This window comes from Amblyomma mixtum, chromosome 1 (genome assembly GCF_055824585.1).
Source record: "Amblyomma mixtum isolate Tamu chromosome 1, ASM5582458v1, whole genome shotgun sequence".
NCBI classification, from domain to species: domain Eukaryota; kingdom Metazoa; phylum Arthropoda; class Arachnida; order Ixodida; family Ixodidae; genus Amblyomma; species Amblyomma mixtum.
Genome location: NC_143012.1, coordinates 306,221,583 through 306,239,603, shown reverse-complemented (window position 1 = coordinate 306,239,603; position 18,021 = coordinate 306,221,583). Strand labels below are relative to the sequence as shown.

At 44.8% G+C, this 18,021-nt stretch overlaps 2 protein-coding genes across 7 annotated transcripts in view; one reads left to right on the top strand and one right to left on the bottom strand.

Annotated features, from left to right (window-relative positions):
• Positions 1-4,456: 4,456 nt before the first annotated feature.
• Chchd3 (Coiled-coil-helix-coiled-coil-helix domain containing 3) lies at positions 4,457-5,354 on the bottom strand. 3 transcript variants are annotated; one of them, XM_089566767.1, is made up of 2 exons: positions 5,226-5,354; positions 4,457-5,044 (listed from the first exon to the last, which is right to left on the bottom strand). In XM_089566767.1, exon 2 carries the CDS (start codon positions 5,040-5,042, stop codon positions 4,551-4,553), a length of 492 nt encoding a protein of 163 aa, XP_089422893.1. In that variant the 5' UTR covers positions 5,043-5,044; positions 5,226-5,354; the 3' UTR covers positions 4,457-4,550. The 3 variants fall into 3 exon arrangements, with proteins under 3 accessions (XP_089422893.1, XP_089422892.1, XP_089422894.1); XM_089566766.1 differs by having other exon boundaries at positions 5,166-5,315; XM_089566768.1 differs by having other exon boundaries at positions 5,215-5,311.
• Positions 5,355-5,493: 139 nt separating this feature from the next.
• Positions 5,494-18,021, top strand: part of tho2 (THO complex subunit 2-like protein) — a 52,087-nt gene continuing 39,559 nt past the window's right edge. For all 4 annotated transcript variants that reach the window (XM_089566765.1, XM_089566764.1, XM_089566763.1 and 1 more), the window contains exons 1-9: positions 5,494-5,592; positions 6,151-6,221; positions 13,008-13,099; positions 13,191-13,242; positions 13,705-13,778; positions 15,154-15,272; positions 16,142-16,275; positions 17,100-17,260; positions 17,347-17,442. In XM_089566765.1, coding sequence (XP_089422891.1) covers positions 5,528-5,592; positions 6,151-6,221; positions 13,008-13,099; positions 13,191-13,242; positions 13,705-13,778; positions 15,154-15,272; positions 16,142-16,275; positions 17,100-17,260; positions 17,347-17,442 — 864 coding nt within the window. In that variant the 5' untranslated portion in view covers positions 5,494-5,527. The remainder of the gene's footprint in view (positions 5,593-6,150; positions 6,222-13,007; positions 13,100-13,190; positions 13,243-13,704; positions 13,779-15,153; positions 15,273-16,141; positions 16,276-17,099; positions 17,261-17,346; positions 17,443-18,021) is intronic.

Below are 18,021 nucleotides of genomic sequence, written 5' to 3'. Positions count from 1 at the left end.
GAGTTACGGGCTCAGGCCTCGGACTGTAGCCCGTGCATGCAGTGGTACCTACACTACACTGGTAACAGTTAAATTTCGTTATTTTGGCATGTGTCTGTTCGGAAGTCTATCTAATTCGGACTGCTGATGCGATCCCGGCTAAGGTCCATGCAAGTCTGTTGCTCTGTGACGCACTTGCACTCACGACCGGAGGTCGTGTCACTGTATGAGCAGCACACCATCCAATCATCCAAACATCCCACTTCAGGTTAAATATACCACTTCAGAGAGGTTCCTGTGCATCTCTGAGGCGTGGAGCGGCAGGGGTGACGACGTTCTGAGGGCAGTCACGAAAAAAAAATAAAAACGTTATTAGACATAAGCTTACAGGCTTAGCACATTAATCAGCGAAAGCTGAATGGCGTCAGCAGCCGATAGGTCTGGAGGGCAGACCCATTTTGAAGTTTCACAGGTGACTGCCCGATTGGGCGTCTCACAGGCCCATTTTGGCATCTGTACCCTGTATACTCATGTGCGTACTGGAATATTTCCACTTGTGGTCTTCAGTTTGATCGCTCTAGGGCCCGCTTGCACGATGCATACATGGACTCCAGGGGCCCCTTTGCACGAAGGAAATAGTTAAGTTCCTAGTGTTGTCTTATTCGCATTCTAAACCCTCATTTGGTCTTGAGGAAAGAGAAGGCGCATAAAGTATAGCTCCTTGAGTCAGTGGGAAAATTGGTTTACCTGTAAGGGAAGAGAGGAAGGTGGGAGTGAAAAAAGACAGAGGCGCTGAGTCAGTGGGAAAATTGGTTTTTGAAGAAAGGAAATGGTGCAATGCCTGCATCTCAGCGGACACGCCCTGTAAGGGAAGGGAGGAAGGTGGGAGTGAAAAAAGATAGAGGTGCTGTAGTGGAATAGTGGAAGGCTCTGAACAGTTTCGACCAACTGGGGATCTTTAATGTGCACTAGCATCGCACAGCACACAGGCGCCTTTTGCGTTCCGCCTCCATCCGGGTTCGAACCCGGGAACTCATTTGCGCTTTGAAGTATACGTTGCAGTGGTGTCCACATAACATGTTATTCGGCTACCATTGTACCCCCTAAACTGCTTCTACTAAATGGCTTGTATAAAGTTATTACATCTTTCGGTGTAAAACCACATGGGGATGGAAGCGAGGAATGCGTTGAAGCAGAGTCGCTGGTATGGCAAGACACCTCTGGTGACAAAATGACACCAGCGGCGCTCCAGTCAACAATGTACTCAGCTGGCTGGATGGCCGATGCTCGGCCGCGCCGCCATCACCGTGGTGAAACTCATAAAACGGAAACCGAAACTATGCAGCCCCACAACCGCCATGTGCCTCAAAGTGTGATTAAGCTATCACTGACCTAGTGAGCCAGTTATGCACCTTTCCTTTCCTCAAAACCCACAGAGTCTATACACTCTGATGGTTTTGGGAAAGGCAAAGGCACATAACTGCCTCAATTTGTATGTAGACGTCACCATCACCTCGCAGCACGATTGAGGTATCCACTGACCCAGTGAGCCAGTTATGAGCCTTTCATTTCCTCAAAACTAATAGAGTCTAAACCCTCTGGTGGTTTTAAGAAAGGGAAAAGCGCATAACTGCCTCAATTTGTAAGTGGACGTCACTGCCAGTCACCGCCACCTCAAAGCGAGATTGAGGTATCCACTGACCCAGTGAGCCAGTTATGTGTCTTTCCTTTCCTCAAAACCAGCGGAGTATTTAGACTGCGAATAAGACAACACTGGGAAATACACTGCTTGGCTTCGCGCAAGCGGGCACTGGAATCTGTGAGGTGTGCCAGGAACGCGATCAAACCGAAGATCAAAAGCGGCCGGATGAAGGCCGAGCATGGTGGTGGTAGTGGTAAACATTAAACATTTGACTATGTACAAGGAGGTATTTGGGCCCAGGCCCTATTGGTCCTCACAAATCGAGGTGAAGCTCCTATTCCGGCTGGCTGCCTGTTCAGCTTACTCATTGTCCTGGAGTACATGGTGGCCGGGAGCCCGGATGAGGTTGCAATCTGGAGGGTCGCTGGACCAACAGAAATTTTGTAGGATGCGCCAGGCGAGAGAAGGTATCCAACCCATCTTATAATTCCGACAGGCCCCCTTCAATCTAGACGGCAATAATGTGTTTCACTTGTGTGCGTGTGTGTGTGTGGGGGGGGGGGGGTTCCCGATCACGTGAACGCAAAGACGCCAAAGCGGCAGAAGTCTTACTTGCCGTCGCCTGTAAAATGTCAAAATGGGCCTGCCATTGCATACCACTCGGTCGCTATAATGCCAATCACCTTTCACTGATTAATGTGCTAATCCAGTAATTATAAGCTTAGATCTACTAATTTTTCCATTGTTTTGCGTGCACTGCAACTGCGCGCTCACCACGCGCTGTTCGTAGTTTGCGAGGTGGTTCACCGCGTTGCACCGTGATGGCTTTTGACATTTTGGAGCAGTTCTGCGTTACCATTCCCGACCGCATTAGAGCATCTGACAGAACAGAAAAATCGTCGTTGTCGCACACCTTCCATTTTAAAAACAGACAACCACCACCCAGGTTTTCACTAAGTAAATTTCCTGCGATGAAAACGGTTCCTGGCAGTATTTCGGGGCCATTCTTTAATTCAGACTACTGAATAACTTGCATATATTTCCCAGTCTTTTGAAATCCAAATAAAGAGGTTTTCCTGTATCGTGTCTTTCAAAGTATGTGTAGTACAAGAGTTGCGAGAGTCTACGCTATAAATAGTAACCATTGCTGACGCCTTGTCTCTATGTGATTGGTGTAGATGGCAGATGGACAGTGTACATTTAAAGCAGTTTTATTATGCACAAAATGGCTAGAGATGACTCAACTGTCATATGCTTTTATCTTCAGGCTTGGCAGTGGGCAATATGACTGCTTAATGTTTGCTCATCACCTCTAAACTAACAATGGGTAGCCAAATGGCATCAGGTATTCGTTTTTTCGAGTATTCGTTTTCCTCACTGTGCAGGTACACTTTAAACAATGTGTTACAACACTATGTTTTACAAGAGGCACACTAGTCGGAAAAACTGGTGTAATGCCCACTACGCATAGTGAGTGGTTATGTTGTGAGCAGTATGCACGCTGTATGAGGTTTTACATACAACATGGTGGCACCGTAACAATTGTTGTTGCTTATTTATTATGTGTTTGTAATTTCCATCGACAGGAAACTAATGGAAAATGGTTTTGTACATTGACAGCACTTCATTTGGAAGAAAAGAACATGGCATACTGACATTACAGATCAGAAATATAGCAAGAGCAAATTGAGTGTTCCCTTATATTACCTCTCATATCTGCGCCGCAAGCAAACGAAAATTACTGCATTTTGTCGGCAGCTGCGGTATTTTATGTTTGACACAAGGCTGTAGGTTCAGTTAAAGGCTGTGGCAGCTGCATCATAATTAAGGCGAAATATGGAAATTACCAAAGTTAGAGTGGAAATTTATTCCCATTTTCATGCATTTTAAAGAATTCTTAAGAGGTCAAAACAGATTGGTGATCATCTAAGGCATGAACTGCAGCCCAGCTGTAGGTTTGGCATGTAAGAGTCTGTAATTGCCTTCACACTACAGAGTTTCACAAGTGAAACATTAAAGAGAATTTTAGTAGATTTGGATCTTTGAAATAGCACACTGTGTAGAGTGGTCGTGACCACACAGGCCAGATTTACTAGGCAGCGCACCATGTGGTACCCATAAATTCAATGTAGCAGTTGAGTGCGAACCATGCTATAGTGGTAATATTTTTCTAATACAGCACCTGCAAGACCAACAGCTGCAGTGCTTTGATATCATCAGGGCCAGTGCACCGCATTGGTCTCAGGGAACGATGGGAGCTGAAGGTACCGGGAGGAAGACAGCACGCAAAAACACATGGCAACTGCAATATGCAGACAGATGTCGTCGTGTGGCAGAGAGATACGAAAAAGACGGGTTACTATAAGACAAGACTGTTCACTTGCATAGAAATTTGCACAGTGGAACTGTGATTTCAGCATGCTCATATAGTGTGGCAGACTCGTGAAGGAGGCTCGCAATGCTACTCATTTTGCATAGGTCATTTACTTCATGCTTGACAGTGTGCTCACAATGGTACATGTACTATATGGTCCAGTGACTATGCGCATCCAGCTAAAGTTGGCTACAATGGTAGCGCGACCTTACAATTCGACCCTCCCCAATTTCCTCCCTTTTGCTTCCCGCTTAACTGTACAGAAATAACACAACTATCGTTTTAAGACTGCAAGATGCAATGAAGCATGGCCTCCGAGCTCCGCAACGGAAAATCTCGGAGGCCACAAAAGGCGCAAAAAATAATAAACGGCCGCTCGGTCCGTAATCGCCAGTCCAGCCATTCAAGCCGGCTCTCGCTCATGCCGGCAACTGAGCGCAAATAAATCAGAAACGAGCACGGCTTATGTTGCTGGTTTATTTTCCTAACAGGCAAATCGGTTTTTAGAGGCAAGATTCAATGTCACCCAGAAGGCACGCTAGAGAGCACGCGGTACTAGTGAGCTGCAATGTCTTTTCTTGCCTCATGAACACATTTTGTGAATGCCTCAACGAGTTGCGAACAATTTAATGGTGCGCGCTGGTTCTTCTCGTAGCATGCCATTACTTTCTGCTGATGCTCCTCGCACACAGGTACACATTTGTGTTGGGCGTACTTTTCCTCTACCTGCGTGACAGCACCGGCGAACTTGTCGGTTGCGAGCTTGTAGAGCTCTTGGTTCTGCCGCTCCACCTCCTTCAGCCGTTCTCGCCAGACATCTTCCACTTTCTTCAGCTCATCGCGGTGAAGTTTCCGGCTCTGGAGGCTGTCTCCTGTGGCCCGCTGTTCGTACGGTGCACTGGCAGCGGTCTGCCGGGCCACTGCTGCCGCCGATATCGACTCGGTTTCTCCCTTTAACCTCTTCACTACGGAATCGGATATCTTTATGACGTCCGGGGAGTTTTCATTCACAATGGTTACTCTTCGGGTGCTTCCAGACGAGCCCATAGCTGAAATAGAAACCAGAGATTAGAAACGGTCCGTTCGCGGGACGGAAGACCACAGGTCAAGTGACCACGACTCGAACGCGGTCAAGGTGTTGGATTATGCAGAGTCAGCTAACAGACGTACCTCTCTTTAAGTCACTCGAGTTAATATATTGGAGTGAAACACATCATACATTAACGATACCTGCTGGTTCGGCTCTGCCGTGCTTGGCCCCCCTCACCGCACCTCGAGCAGAAAATAAAACGTTGCGCTGCCAGCGCTTGCACTGGAGACATCCGTAACTACGCTAAAGATCGCTAAATAACAAAAAAGAAACCAAAGTAGTTTCATCAATGTCAATTTTTTTGCACCTTTTTCGATATTTCACACCTCTTGCACTTGTGTCATGCTGTAAAAATACTCATTTAAACTTTTGTTTACTAACATTGACTGCAGGTCCCCACAAGGGAGCGCTCAGCGCGCTAGTGGTAGTTTGCGGGCTCAAGATGGCGAGCCGGGTTGTGTCGATGGACGTTTGTAAAAGTTGGGAAAGATCGGGAAAACTTGAGTTGTAAGTGTTTAAGGAACACTGCATGAGTCTCACCAATCTGTTAAGCACTGCGCATGCTGGAATTTTGATGCTGTATCTTGTAATAATTGACGTGTTGCATTTTGTTAGGCCTACCATGCATGAACGCGAGTCTAACTCGGTATAAAACGACTGATAAAAAATGTAGAGGTAACTGTTGACTGTACAGAATGCGCGCCCCTTTTTGTTTTCTTCGAGCTCGTGTGTAAGTGTTCTGAATTGTATGTTTTGAGCTTATGCGTGGCGTAGTAACAAATGCTTTGCTGCATTACGCCATCGTCTCAACTTGATTGACCGTGAGCGTGCTGATAAATTAGCGGTTGTGACTGTTTTTCTCACCAGGTACTGTCGCCGTGCGTAAGTCGCCTGACGCTTTTCATTCTCTCATTGGGTCAGCAGCTGTGGGAAATATTTGTTTCGCGTCCAGCAGCGCTGACAGTAACCATTGATTGGTTTAGTTAGCGACCATTGCCGTAGCAGCACTTGTGACCGTGCTTCGTTTTTTTTTTTTTTTTTTTTCCCCGCGTTTCCGTCATCTAGCATCAAGCAATGCCGTTCAGCAGCTGCCGGTATGCAGACGTCAAGGCTGCCTTCGGACCGAGGAGGGAAGGGTAAGTGCGCAGCTGTGACGCATTACAATATTGTATTAATGAAATTAGCGGACGGAGCTTCCTTGTGCAGTTAGTGCCGGAAATTAAAAGTACCGTACGACGTTTAGCATGACATTAAATGCAGAGAAGCTGCCCTCGTTGTGTTGCTGATATATTCTGTACATTTTGCTGTGTTTTGCCCTCTGGTAACTACAAAAAAGGCTAAGTGGCAAATACCTGTTTTGCATATGTATGCAAAACATGTATTCGCCTACATGCAAAACGTGTTGGCGAACAAAATGCTGTGAGCTCTTTCAGCAAGACCTGTCATGTGCAAGTTCGTTTTCGGAGCAAATGGCGTGAAAGCAAAAAAGGAGAAAATTTACTGAATCGTTTAAATGGACTCTCTGTACAGAGACCTACCTTTGCATCAGAACAGGACATTGTTTCCTGCTGTGTTCAGAACCAACCGTGTTCTTTTAAAATTTTCAGCGCTTATTTGCACTGGTTAAAAGCATGTGACATGCTGTGGGCAGATGTGAGTAGGCTTGTCTTGAGTGCTTGAGGATGCTAGTGATGCTCTGCGGATCAAAGAAGCCAAATTTTTATTGCAGGTATTAGGTCTCGCAAGCAAAGCTGGTGGCAGAGTGCTGCTGCAAAATTCCTAGCATTGTGTTTTTAAAGGGCAACTCGGGGGGGGCTTTTTTTGAATATTTTGAATTGATCATCACATTCCTTGGAGTCCTGTCTCTCCGCTACAAAATGTGCTACAAAATGCCGAGTAGAATTATTTTAAAACAGCAGAAACCAGGAAACCGAAACCGTGTTTCAACAGAGTTAGACGCCACGGCAGACGAACTAATGAAGTCACGGATACTGTCCCAAAACTTATCGTGCGCTTGTTGATTGGCTAAATTTGCAACTATAAGTGACAGCTTGGGTCATTATCTGAAGTGACCAAAAACAAGCACAAAATGTAGTCCTTCATCAAACGCAGAGCGAAAAGCAGCGAGCATGGAAACAGTGACATCACACTTGCAAGGTTGCCCGTGGAAATCGCGCGAACTAAGGCCACGAAATGTAAAATTTTAAGTCATTTGTGCTGTAACAAGACGCAGCCTAAGTGCGAAATTTTTCACAAAAGACCAGGAAGGTGTGAAAATTGTACTGTGAAAGTTTTGGCAAAATTAATGGAGGTTGAAAAAAGGTCAGAGTTGCCCTTTAAGAAAGTAACTGCATATGATTCCATGTTCAAAGTCGAAGCAATCTTTAATTTTGAACATACAAGTTAGTGCATAATAGGTATTGGGACTGATAGCCGCATAGCTAGTAAAACAGTCCAGTGCAAAATAAAATACACCAAGCAGCCATAATGAGCAAGAAAATAAGATAAAAACGGAACAGAACAACACTCCAGTGCTCTAAACAGTCCTGCTCATGTCTGTACATTTCTATTTATTTCCACAACTGGGAGCAAACTGAAGTATGAATAAATTTAAAAACCTGATTTGTGAATTTCTTGATTTGAAAAAGGAAATTTTTAGTTCCCCGAATACAAACAGTCGAGCATGATTTTAAAAATAAACATTTTTGGTAAGTGTAATTTATGACGGATTGAAATAAAATAGTCAACTATGAAGAAGAAAAATTTTCTTAGTGCCCGGTGCTAAAAGAAAATTGGATTTCTGAATGGTTTGACGGGCAAGGAATCCTCACCATAGTACAGTGGCAGGCAAAAGAGATTTGCACAAATGACCAAAGGCCAGCACTGCAGGAAATAAAGTAGAATAATAATAATGCTACCACGGTGGCTCAGTGGTTATGGTGCTCGGCTGCTAATCCGAAAAACGTGGGTTCGATTCCAGCCGCAGTGGTTGCATTTCGATGGAGGCGAAATGGTAGAGGCCCGTATACTGTGCGATGACAGTGCACGTTACAGAACCCCAAGTGGCCGAAATTATCCGGAGCCTTCCACCATGGTGTGCCTCATTAGCGTGAGTCGCTTTGGGACATTAAACCCCAGATAATAAATAGAACGAATATGTAAGTGTAATACCTCTGCCCCTAGTTCAAGGTAAAGGGACCCTGAAATGATTTCGACTGGCATATTGTTGTGTAACATACCTGTAGAGGTGGTCTTTATGGGTACTCGAGTTGAATTTAAAAGGTCTGTTTAGAAATAATTTAGAAACAATTTTAAAAATTGTTGTCGTAGTAGCTCGCAACCTGTTAGAGCGACACATCTCACTGTGAGTCCCCTACCCCGATGACGTCAGTGGGCAGACGGGGCGAGCTTGAAGGCTGAAGGATTAAAACATGAATGTGCGTTGATACACGCTACAATACTGATATACATAATATGCTCAAACGCCTTGCTCGCAAATGAAGTTAGTGATACTGACCTATAATTTGACTCAATATGATGACCAGATTTGGAATTGGCACAGTGCTTGCCATTCTCCAGTCATCTGGAAGGCAGGATTCATGACTTTGCACAGAGTCAACAGAATCTGTTCGTCAAGTCATCAGGACACTCAGCCTTGACAACATTCAGAACCTACAGTAAAGATCGTATGGCACTGGTGATAATGACACCATTCATAACATTCACTCTGCCTGGAAATCTAAACAGTTCGTGTCATCCCATGCCATTCCGGAGTTGAAAATAAGGCTAAAATATTCGTTAAATAATTCTGCTTTTTTGGCATCATTATCACCAAAGCTATTGCCAGACACAAGAGGTGGAGCCTTTTCCATTACGCTTTACATGCTTCCTGAATTCCTCTGAATTATCTTTCAAAACCTTGACTTCATTAGAACGTTGTATGATTGTTTCACTGCTGTCACTGCCACTTTCATTTCATCTGTTTTCTTAAAGCCTCAGACAATTTTTGCATGTCAGTTTTTGTTTAAATGTGCTATAAATTTGGCTGCTTTTGCTCGTAAAACTACATAGCTCCCAAGTAAATGAAGATTTACTTTTGCTTCTTTTCCTTAATATCCATGGTAGAACAAAGCACTGCTGCAGTTCGAACACCTTTTCCTTGAATATTGGCCATAGTTCGATCTCTGCAGTGCTCTTGGCATATGTTTCAAACTCTGTTAGATGATCGTTCCACTCCTTATTTATCTCGCTTGCATGCGATTTCTCGTAGGTATATACTCCTCTGTTTACAGTTACATATTCGTCTGATTATGGTTCCAATGCCTCTCAAATGCTCACTGCATTTCACAAAGCACATAACTATGATCACTTATTCCATGTAGCTCATGAGTAGAGCAGACAAATCCGGGTTGACTTGCAAAAAAAAAAATCTGCGAAATAGTATCATAAAATACTATTCCGACGTGCAGGCTTCAAAGCAGTTTGACGTAATGCAAGAAATTCAGCCATGTTGATCAGTTCTTGGCCGGACTGGCCCATAGCAGAAAGAAAACAAGGTTGATGACTCCAGTCAATATTAGGCGGTTTGAAATCTCTCTGCCAATCACAGTGAAGTCTGCATCGAGCTAACTGTCACTGTCAACTGCATCAGCACATCGACAGATGGATTGGGCAGGCACTAGAAAGAACATATGGCTGGAACTTTGTTATTTATTAAATGTCAGTCTGCACTGTACAGCTTGACACTGGCCGGCGTCAACATTTATTTGGTAAGAAGCAATCCGAGGATGCACAAGAATGAGTACACCTCCTCTATGCAAGTCTCTGTCCTCCCAGTAATATTTAAAGCAGCCTGAGAATACTTCACCATCAGAAACTTCATTAGCTGTCATTCGGTATCGCGAATGACTGACTGTTTAACCATGTTAGTTGGTGTTCCAAATTCATCAGCTGTGTTTTTGATGCTGCGGGAGTTAATTACAAGAAAGGAAATTACCGCTGCATTAGGCTGACTCCGTTACACGACTGGTACTAACTCATTTATATTATTATCATACACACGTTTTTTGCCGTTCATCAAGAGAGCATTACACCTGAGGTTGACCTTGTCACTGCTCTGTTTTCGCAGTTTCGTGAAATTTCGTAGGTGCTTTCTTTTTTTAGGTACCCCATCAGAAAATTCCTCCGAGATACTAAATTTTCTTCCTTTTAGTTTATTAGCACATCGAGGGCAACTCTCTGGGCTTTTTCGAAGTTGGCTGATTATAATGAAGCTAACTAGGTTTATGGCTCTATCCTGATCATTTTGACCAAGTTTGGCAGCCGTGCAAGATTTCAGTCCTGCCCACAGCAGTTTTGAAGTTTGCTGTTTTGCGCAGTATCAATTCATACGATTACTTGGGCAACACTGCGTTTGTGACATCGCAAACATTACTCGTTCGTTAATGTGCGCTCTACATTTGCTGAAACAAACTTCGACTTTTGTGTTAGGTTGTCCAAGGCATTTATCAACAGAACCATAACTTTTAGTCGGTATTTTAGCCATTGAATGTGAGTACAAGTGTTCTTTCCAGTAATGTTAGTCACATCATCACTGCATCAAGCACATCGTCCTGAGCTACAAACAGAGTTTGTTTGCTGTTTTTACTGTTTCAAAATAGTTCCATATTTTTAAAAACAGTTTGTTGGGCCGCATAGAGGGTACTCTGGTGAATGTGGTGTGTTCATCAACTGAAATTATTCTAAAAAACCTCTGGAGCTGCCCTTTAAAAACCTTCTGCATTTCAATGGAGGGAGTTAAATTTACTATCGAAGGACAGTATCTGTCGGATCTGGATTTGCCCAACTTGTGTACACTTTCTTAGGTAAGCTCTAGCTACACCCCTTCAGTACACATTCTTCCAAATGATTTATCTTATGTGGTTTTGTGCCTGTCACATTAAAAAAGAAGACCGAATTGTAACGCCACCTGTGGTTGTCCTGATGGCTGACCTTCGCCAGTATTGAACCCAGCATGCGCTGCTGCTCTTTGTATCAGTTCATACATTCTTCAGCTGCGCACTTCATTTGGTCAAGACTCTATATTCTTGATTTTAGTGGCGTAATACGACTGCGTAGATAATTTGAGGAACATTTGCTTTCAACTTGAGTCAGTTCCATTATGAATTTAGGTTGGCCTTAATCATACTGTGTCCATCTAGGAGCTTGTGCAGAGTTTCTGCATTTGACAGCACAAGGTTTAGCTCGATGTCACCACATGCAATAAGCAAAAGCAACAACGCAGTCAATCTTAGTTGTGATTGAGTTTTGAGACAGGCAAATAACACTTTGGGTGGAACCGGCCAAACAGAATCAAAGCAAGAATGATGCAAGCTTTAGTTACTGACCTGCAAAAGCAACAAGAACAATGTGAAGGGCACCACTTCTGCCATGCCGGTTCTGCACCCCTCTGGGTCACTGAGAGATCCCTGTATTTGCAGGCTGTTAAGATTATCACTGTACCAGTGATCATACACTGGCACTGAACATCTCTCAAAATCGCCCATGATGCTTGATGACAAATCATATTAATCAGTAGCTGATGTAATTGCATTCCTCATTCTGTCGACATATGGCCCAGGCCAAACGGGTGAACTCTTAGACGGTGCGCTTGTAACAGTGGCACCGAAACCCCACCCCAAGGCAGAGACACCATTTACACCAGCGTGTTCGCTACACTACCTATGCTGCCAAAAGACGAAGGAATAAAGGCGATGAGATCTTTATGTAGCTGAGGATGGCGCTTTACCAGCTTCAGCTATGGCTGTGCATCGTTTGTGTTCTGCTGTCGATTAGTAGTGGTCATAGGGGCAGATGGCAGCAATGATCTGGGTAAAGCCACATTCCATGTCCTTCGACATCAAAGGCATGACCCGTGAAGCAATCTTATACCTGTGCCATACAGGTGTTTCAAATACCGTCGAACCATGGAATGCTCAGTGTTGTGAATTTGCACATCGTGTTCTCATTACTACATGAAGCTTACATGCAAAGTTTGTTGTCAGCATGTTCTGAGTGGCCTCCGCTTTCTGGTAAAAATTAATTTTCGGTGTCACTGTTTTTAAGGTGTGCGAAGAAAAAGGGAGTATGTATGTATGACTTCCGTCTAGCATCCAGCAATTCATCTCTCACTTTCTGACAGGTGTTGCTGAAAAATAGAAAAACATTTGTTGGATTAAAAAAAAAAATTGTTTACTGGTTCAAGGCCTTCGATTTGGTTTTTCATGCAACTAGCTGATCAGAAGGCACCTATTTGCTAATTGTTGCTTAATGGTGATGTACCGATTTCTCAAATTTTAGCAGTAGGAAGAAATTTTGATATTGATTTTTGGTTGTGGGTACATTAGTTAACCTAATGTGGAGGTAATGATTTCTCTCTGATTGTTTCATAGTTTGGGTATAAACGGGTTAGAGGGACGCTGAGGACAAGTTTACGTTGGCCTGTATCGATAGATTACGGCAGTCTGATCGCAAGTGTGCTACTCCCACCTGAAACGGAGCTTATAAGCTAAAAAAAATAGCAGTACAGGTGTTGGCGCCACTGGCATTTTTTGCAAGCAAACTGCGGTGCGGTAAGACATTTTTAAAAGCAGATTCCAGAGGGTAGGCTGCACTGCCATTCACTTCCGCACAAATCAGATTCCTTTCCAGTCGTGATGTCACGAGTAGGAATTTTTTTATCCAATTTTCTCGCAATAGATATATATCTTTTGCTGACCGATGGAGCTCAGGATTGCCAAAATGAGCCACGGAATCAGCTTTTACTGATAACTAATGCTGGGTGGAGGATGTCCTCCGAGTGTCCACAGGTCCTGAACTGCGCTTTACATATGCTGGCCTTTTATATTGTCTGCTGACCCGCTTCCTTCTTTTTTACTTTGTAGACCTGCAGTTGCTGTTACATGACCTATGCTGGCACGTGCTGGACGACAGACTCAAGGTGGACCAGGGCCTGGCGGCTCTGGCCGAGATTATCGTAAGTGGCGTTTGTGGGGTGGGCGGCTGACAAGAGCCGGACAGGTTTGCTCACGCCCGCTCCTGTGCACCGGGGCTTTTGTTTGCCACAGACGCTGCACCCAGAGATCCCCTCCATGCTGGCGGACCTGGTCTTCCTGCTGGGTATGTGTCGGCCTGCCTGGCTGCTCCTTGCCTTGCTCTGCGTCACGGGTCGTCTTCTACACAGAGCAAGAGTATACACGAGAGGAAACGTCCCGTGACTGCAAAGGTATACAGACTGCCAGGTAACGTTGCGTAAGAAGTGGGGTGTCGAAGTGCAAGTACCAATACTGGCGAACTGTATGGTATCCCTACGCAGCTGTGCCGAATGGTAAAGCAAACAACTTGGTGTACGTTAAGGTGTCCATGCATGGTTGACAACACTTGCTGAGCGCCTCGCTATCAAAACTGGCACCGAAGGACTCGGCAGTTGCCTTTTCTGGCCAACTGGACACCGTCTAGCTTTGAACGGCTCGAAGCATTCGTGACAGCATCGCACCTTGCAGAGGGCGGAGTTTCCCCTCCTATATATTCTTGCTCCGTGGTCGTCTGCCTGGGCACCGTTGACACCTGTCACCTCTCCAGACTTGGAGACGCTGTCGACGGACAACCGGGACCAGAGGGACCGCTTCCACTGGCTGCTGGCTGGCTGTGCCAAGGTGAGCTGTCATGCGCCATCTCAACTGTTGCATCTGCAGTGAAACCTCGATAAATCGAAATCCCATGCAATTTCTAATGTAAATTTTGCTCGATAATTAAAACGGCCGGCCTGCACCAGCCCGGTTAATCATGAGATCTGGGGTGCTATTTGGGATGTTTGATATACGAGTGCCCAAGCCCCACTGCTTCCAACACAAAACGCAGTTCATTGTATAGGTCACGGAATGCCAAATCTCGCGCCTACGGAGAAGACGTGCATTACTGCAGCGCAGCAGAGGATGGGCGTTTCAGTTTCATATGTTCCCGGTGGTGCTTCGTAAAGGTAGCGTCCAGCGGAGGCACTGGCGACTGAGCACCTTCCACCCCTAGCAGCATCAGCGACGTCCTCGCACGTGACCATTCATGCTCCATGCCCGTGACTGGTTAACCATTTCTTGTGAGGTGCGCTGTGTTGGAGGGTTAAGTTACCAGCATCCCTGATTACTTAATTGCATAGTTCGGTGGCACATTTCTGCGACATAGTTTTTGCCTGGGTCCCCCTTTCTTTTTTCATTGTGCATGGTCAGTTAGAAAACCCGCTTAATTTGAATATTTTTGCTGTCCAGTGACTTCGAGTTAACGAGGTTTTACTGCATGATGTGGTTGACATGCATGTATAAGGCTTCTTAATAAATGCAATCCGGCTGCAAGTGCTTTTTTATTTGTCGATTTCTGCCATGCTTTTCACTCTCTACAAAAGAGTTCCTCTGCCCTGTGAACATGACTCCAACCAATAAACAGTGCATTTTTAAGCTCAGCTTGCTGTCATTAACTTGGTGCAGTAAAATATGTGTCCTCCATATATCTCTCACTTAGGCGTAACATGAATCTAGGTAGAGTCGCATCATTCAGCATATAATTCAGTTGGCATTTTGAAAACTGAACAGAAATATGGCAAATGTTTGCCAGACATTTGAAAGCAAATGCTATGGTTTATGAGTGAACTGTGCCCTTATAATATTATAACAGATTATTATCAAAGGGCATGTAGGACGTAAGTTTCGATGTTATTTTGGTAGGTTACACGGTTAAACTATTTATGCACAGTGTTGCTTGTAATTTGAGCTAGGGGCCAGATATGCCGCTTCTGTCAGAAGCATGTGGTTGGCTTCTTCAAGGGAGGGCAGATTTTTGTTTGTCTAAGGTATTATTAGCCCACCACTTATTAATTCTGAATTTAAGTGAAAAACTTAGTCTGGTGGGAGGGGTGCTATTTCTGGTTTTAGCAGGGATACCTTGTTTCACATGTTCTAGCCCTTTAGTTAGAGGGAAGTTGTACTTCATAGGCGTGCCGGCAGTTTTTGACATCACGATTGCTTCTTCATGTTTGTGCAGATTGTTCCAGACTCCCTGCTGAAAGAAAGAGTGGACATTGAATCGTTGGGGGATGCCGGGATTGTCAAGAGCAGTAAAACGATGCTTACCAAGTTTGTCAAGATCAAGACACGACTCTTGTAATTAACTTTTTTTCTTCTTTACACAACAGTCCGTACTGTTTCGAGCTTTCAGTGGCATCCCTGTTCACTAAAATTTTTTTCACATCTCAGAAGTTCTCTTGCAACTTAAGCGATGTTTTCTTACTGGAGAGCAGCTCTTAAGACATTGTCACAGTCTTTCACGGCAGCATGCTTTTATACCACAATGTCATCATTCTGCGGGAAGTACGTTGCCATGGCCAGACTGATTTTTTATTAAAACGCCTTTACTAAGTCTGTGCTCGTAGTACAGAAAAGAGTTGGGCACGAAGCTCCCCCACGTTCCCGGCACAGCCCAGAAAACCCGTTTTGCCGGTGGTCCTGAAAAGGTCTATATAAACAAAAAAAATTATCATTCATATATGAAAGGCGGAATGGGACTGCAGTTTACTTTTAGTATATGTGAGTTTTCACTAGTAAAAGCTCGTTAATCCAAACTTTATGGGGATGCTGACACAGTTCGAAGTAACAACTTAAAACTAACGAAAGTGAGCAGGATATGCGGTACATTGCAATCAATATGCAGTTGGGCAGTGAGATAACATAATTTTATTGTTCTAAAATATTCTGCCATCACCTTTTCATTTTTATCCCAGAAGGCAGTGGCCAACACCTGTTTTAAGTTAAAGCCAAACATTTTTTTTTTTGTGTGGAGATTATGTGCGGACACAAATTACGGGAGTAAATATACACACACATACATGCTGGATGAGCATCATATTAGTACAGCGTACTTACTGTCAGCATTAAGACACTGCAGTTCCGCCATGCTTTCTCTGATCTAGACAACTGCTAGTGCCACTGGCAAAAGAGACTTTGAAATGCTTTTTTTTTGCTCTGTTGTGCAGTTACAAACAGAACAAGTACAACCTGTTTCGAGAGGAGAGTGAAGGCTACGCAAAATTGGCTACAGAGCTGAGCCAGGAGATAACTGGCAAGATAAGTCCAGACTACATGATTGAGGTGATGCGGTCTCTGATAGGTGAGTACAGTTGCACTGTGAAACGTCCCTTTCTATGCAGAGAATAATTGTGGTACTGTTGAAGGGCTTATTTTTTATAGGGTAACCTCACAGAAAGTGCCGCTGAAGAACACAGAGCCATGCTGAATGCTCTGAAAGAGATTGGGAATACATTCAGGCTTGCATGAAATGTTTTAAAGTGTAGCTACTGACTGTGGCATACTCCTTGTATTATCATGTCGTATTATGATGTCACAAGCAGGGTGTGATCTGCCGCGGTGGCTCAGTGGTTATGGCACTCGGCTGCTAATCCGAAAGACACGGGTTTGATCCCAGCCGCGGCAGTCGAATTTCGATGGAGGTGAAATTCTAGAGGCCGATCTATTATGTGATGTCGGTGCACGTTAAAGAACCCCAGATGGTCGAAATTTCCGGAGCCCTTCACTACGGCGCCTCTCATAGCCTCAGTCGCTTTGGGACTGCAAACCCCTGTAAACCATAAGCAAGCAGGGCATGAACTGCTATCAGTTGGTAACCTGCTCTTATTCACCACGCACAAAAGTTCTTCTAGCATTTATGTCTGCCTATTGCTTTCTTGTGTTGGCTTTCTGAAATTCAGCTGTTCACTAGTCATACCGGCATTCGGCATGCCTACTGCCTGCCATACCTGTAATTTGCCAAAATAGCAGCTTGGACGTGTTGGTTGTTCATTTGGAAGTGAAGAGCGCAGAACGAAGGGAGATAGACAACAGACGAGTGCTGTCTCCTATCTAAAAAAACAACAGCAGAAAACTGTAGTTATTGGTGCACATTATATCTCCTGTGTCCTACTTTGTTTGGCACAGGCTGCTTCAACTTGGACCCTAACCGAGTGTTGGACGTTGTCCTGGAGGCATTCGAGTGCCGAGTTCACTTGGAGGATTTTTTCGTGCCTCTGCTCACGAAATTCCTGCAAAACCCAGCTACCATCAGCCAAGTCCTGGGATTCAAATTCACCTTCTACCAGGTGGGGTTCTTCCACTGTGTGCGACCTGCCACCCATTTTAGTGTCTCCCGGTTGGGGCGCTAACACGCCTGGTTTTTTTTATGCAGGGAGAAGCTGGGGAACCAACGCCATCATCTCTTTACCGTCTGGCTGCCGTCCTCATTCATAATGAAGTCATAGCTCTGGATGACCTCTATTCCCTTGTGAGTGCTGTGGTGATTGAGTGCCTTGCAGTTCTGCTGGTGTTTCCTTCCACCATCAAGCAGTTCAGCTGCTTTGCTAGCCTTGCATCAGTTGGAATTTCTTTTTGCAGTGCACCTGTCTTCTGTGCACCTGTCTTGTGAATGTGCAGTGAACTACCGTATTTACTCGAATCTAGGCCGGCCACGATTCTAAGCCGAGATCCGAAAGTTGAAGGCCACAGAAAAAAAAAAAAAACTTACCTCGATTGTAGGCCGGCCGAAAAAACAACTGCGAACAAGAGGTACAGCACGCAAACGACATTTATTGCCAGGAACCCGCTCAGGCTGATCCCGGGCTGGCGTTTGGGCGAGGAGACATATGCAACGCCAGCCCGGGATCAGCCGCCGAAGTCCCGCCCGGCTTGAAGATTTGACGACTGCTGTGCAGCGAGTATAACTTTCCGCTTGAAGGCGGCACTATAATGGCACCGCCTGTTTGGTGCCATGGTGTTGGTGATAAAAACCACGCACGAAAACTTCACTGCTGCGAATGTGCTCACGCCACCGCACGAGAACAGAACAAGGCCAAAATGGCAGCCA

Bases quoted from the DNA above. Each gene is read 5' to 3' on its own strand.
- Chchd3 (XM_089566767.1), bottom strand. From the start codon at position 5,042: ATGGGCTCGTCTGGAAGCACCCGAAGAGTAACCATTGTGAATGAAAAC.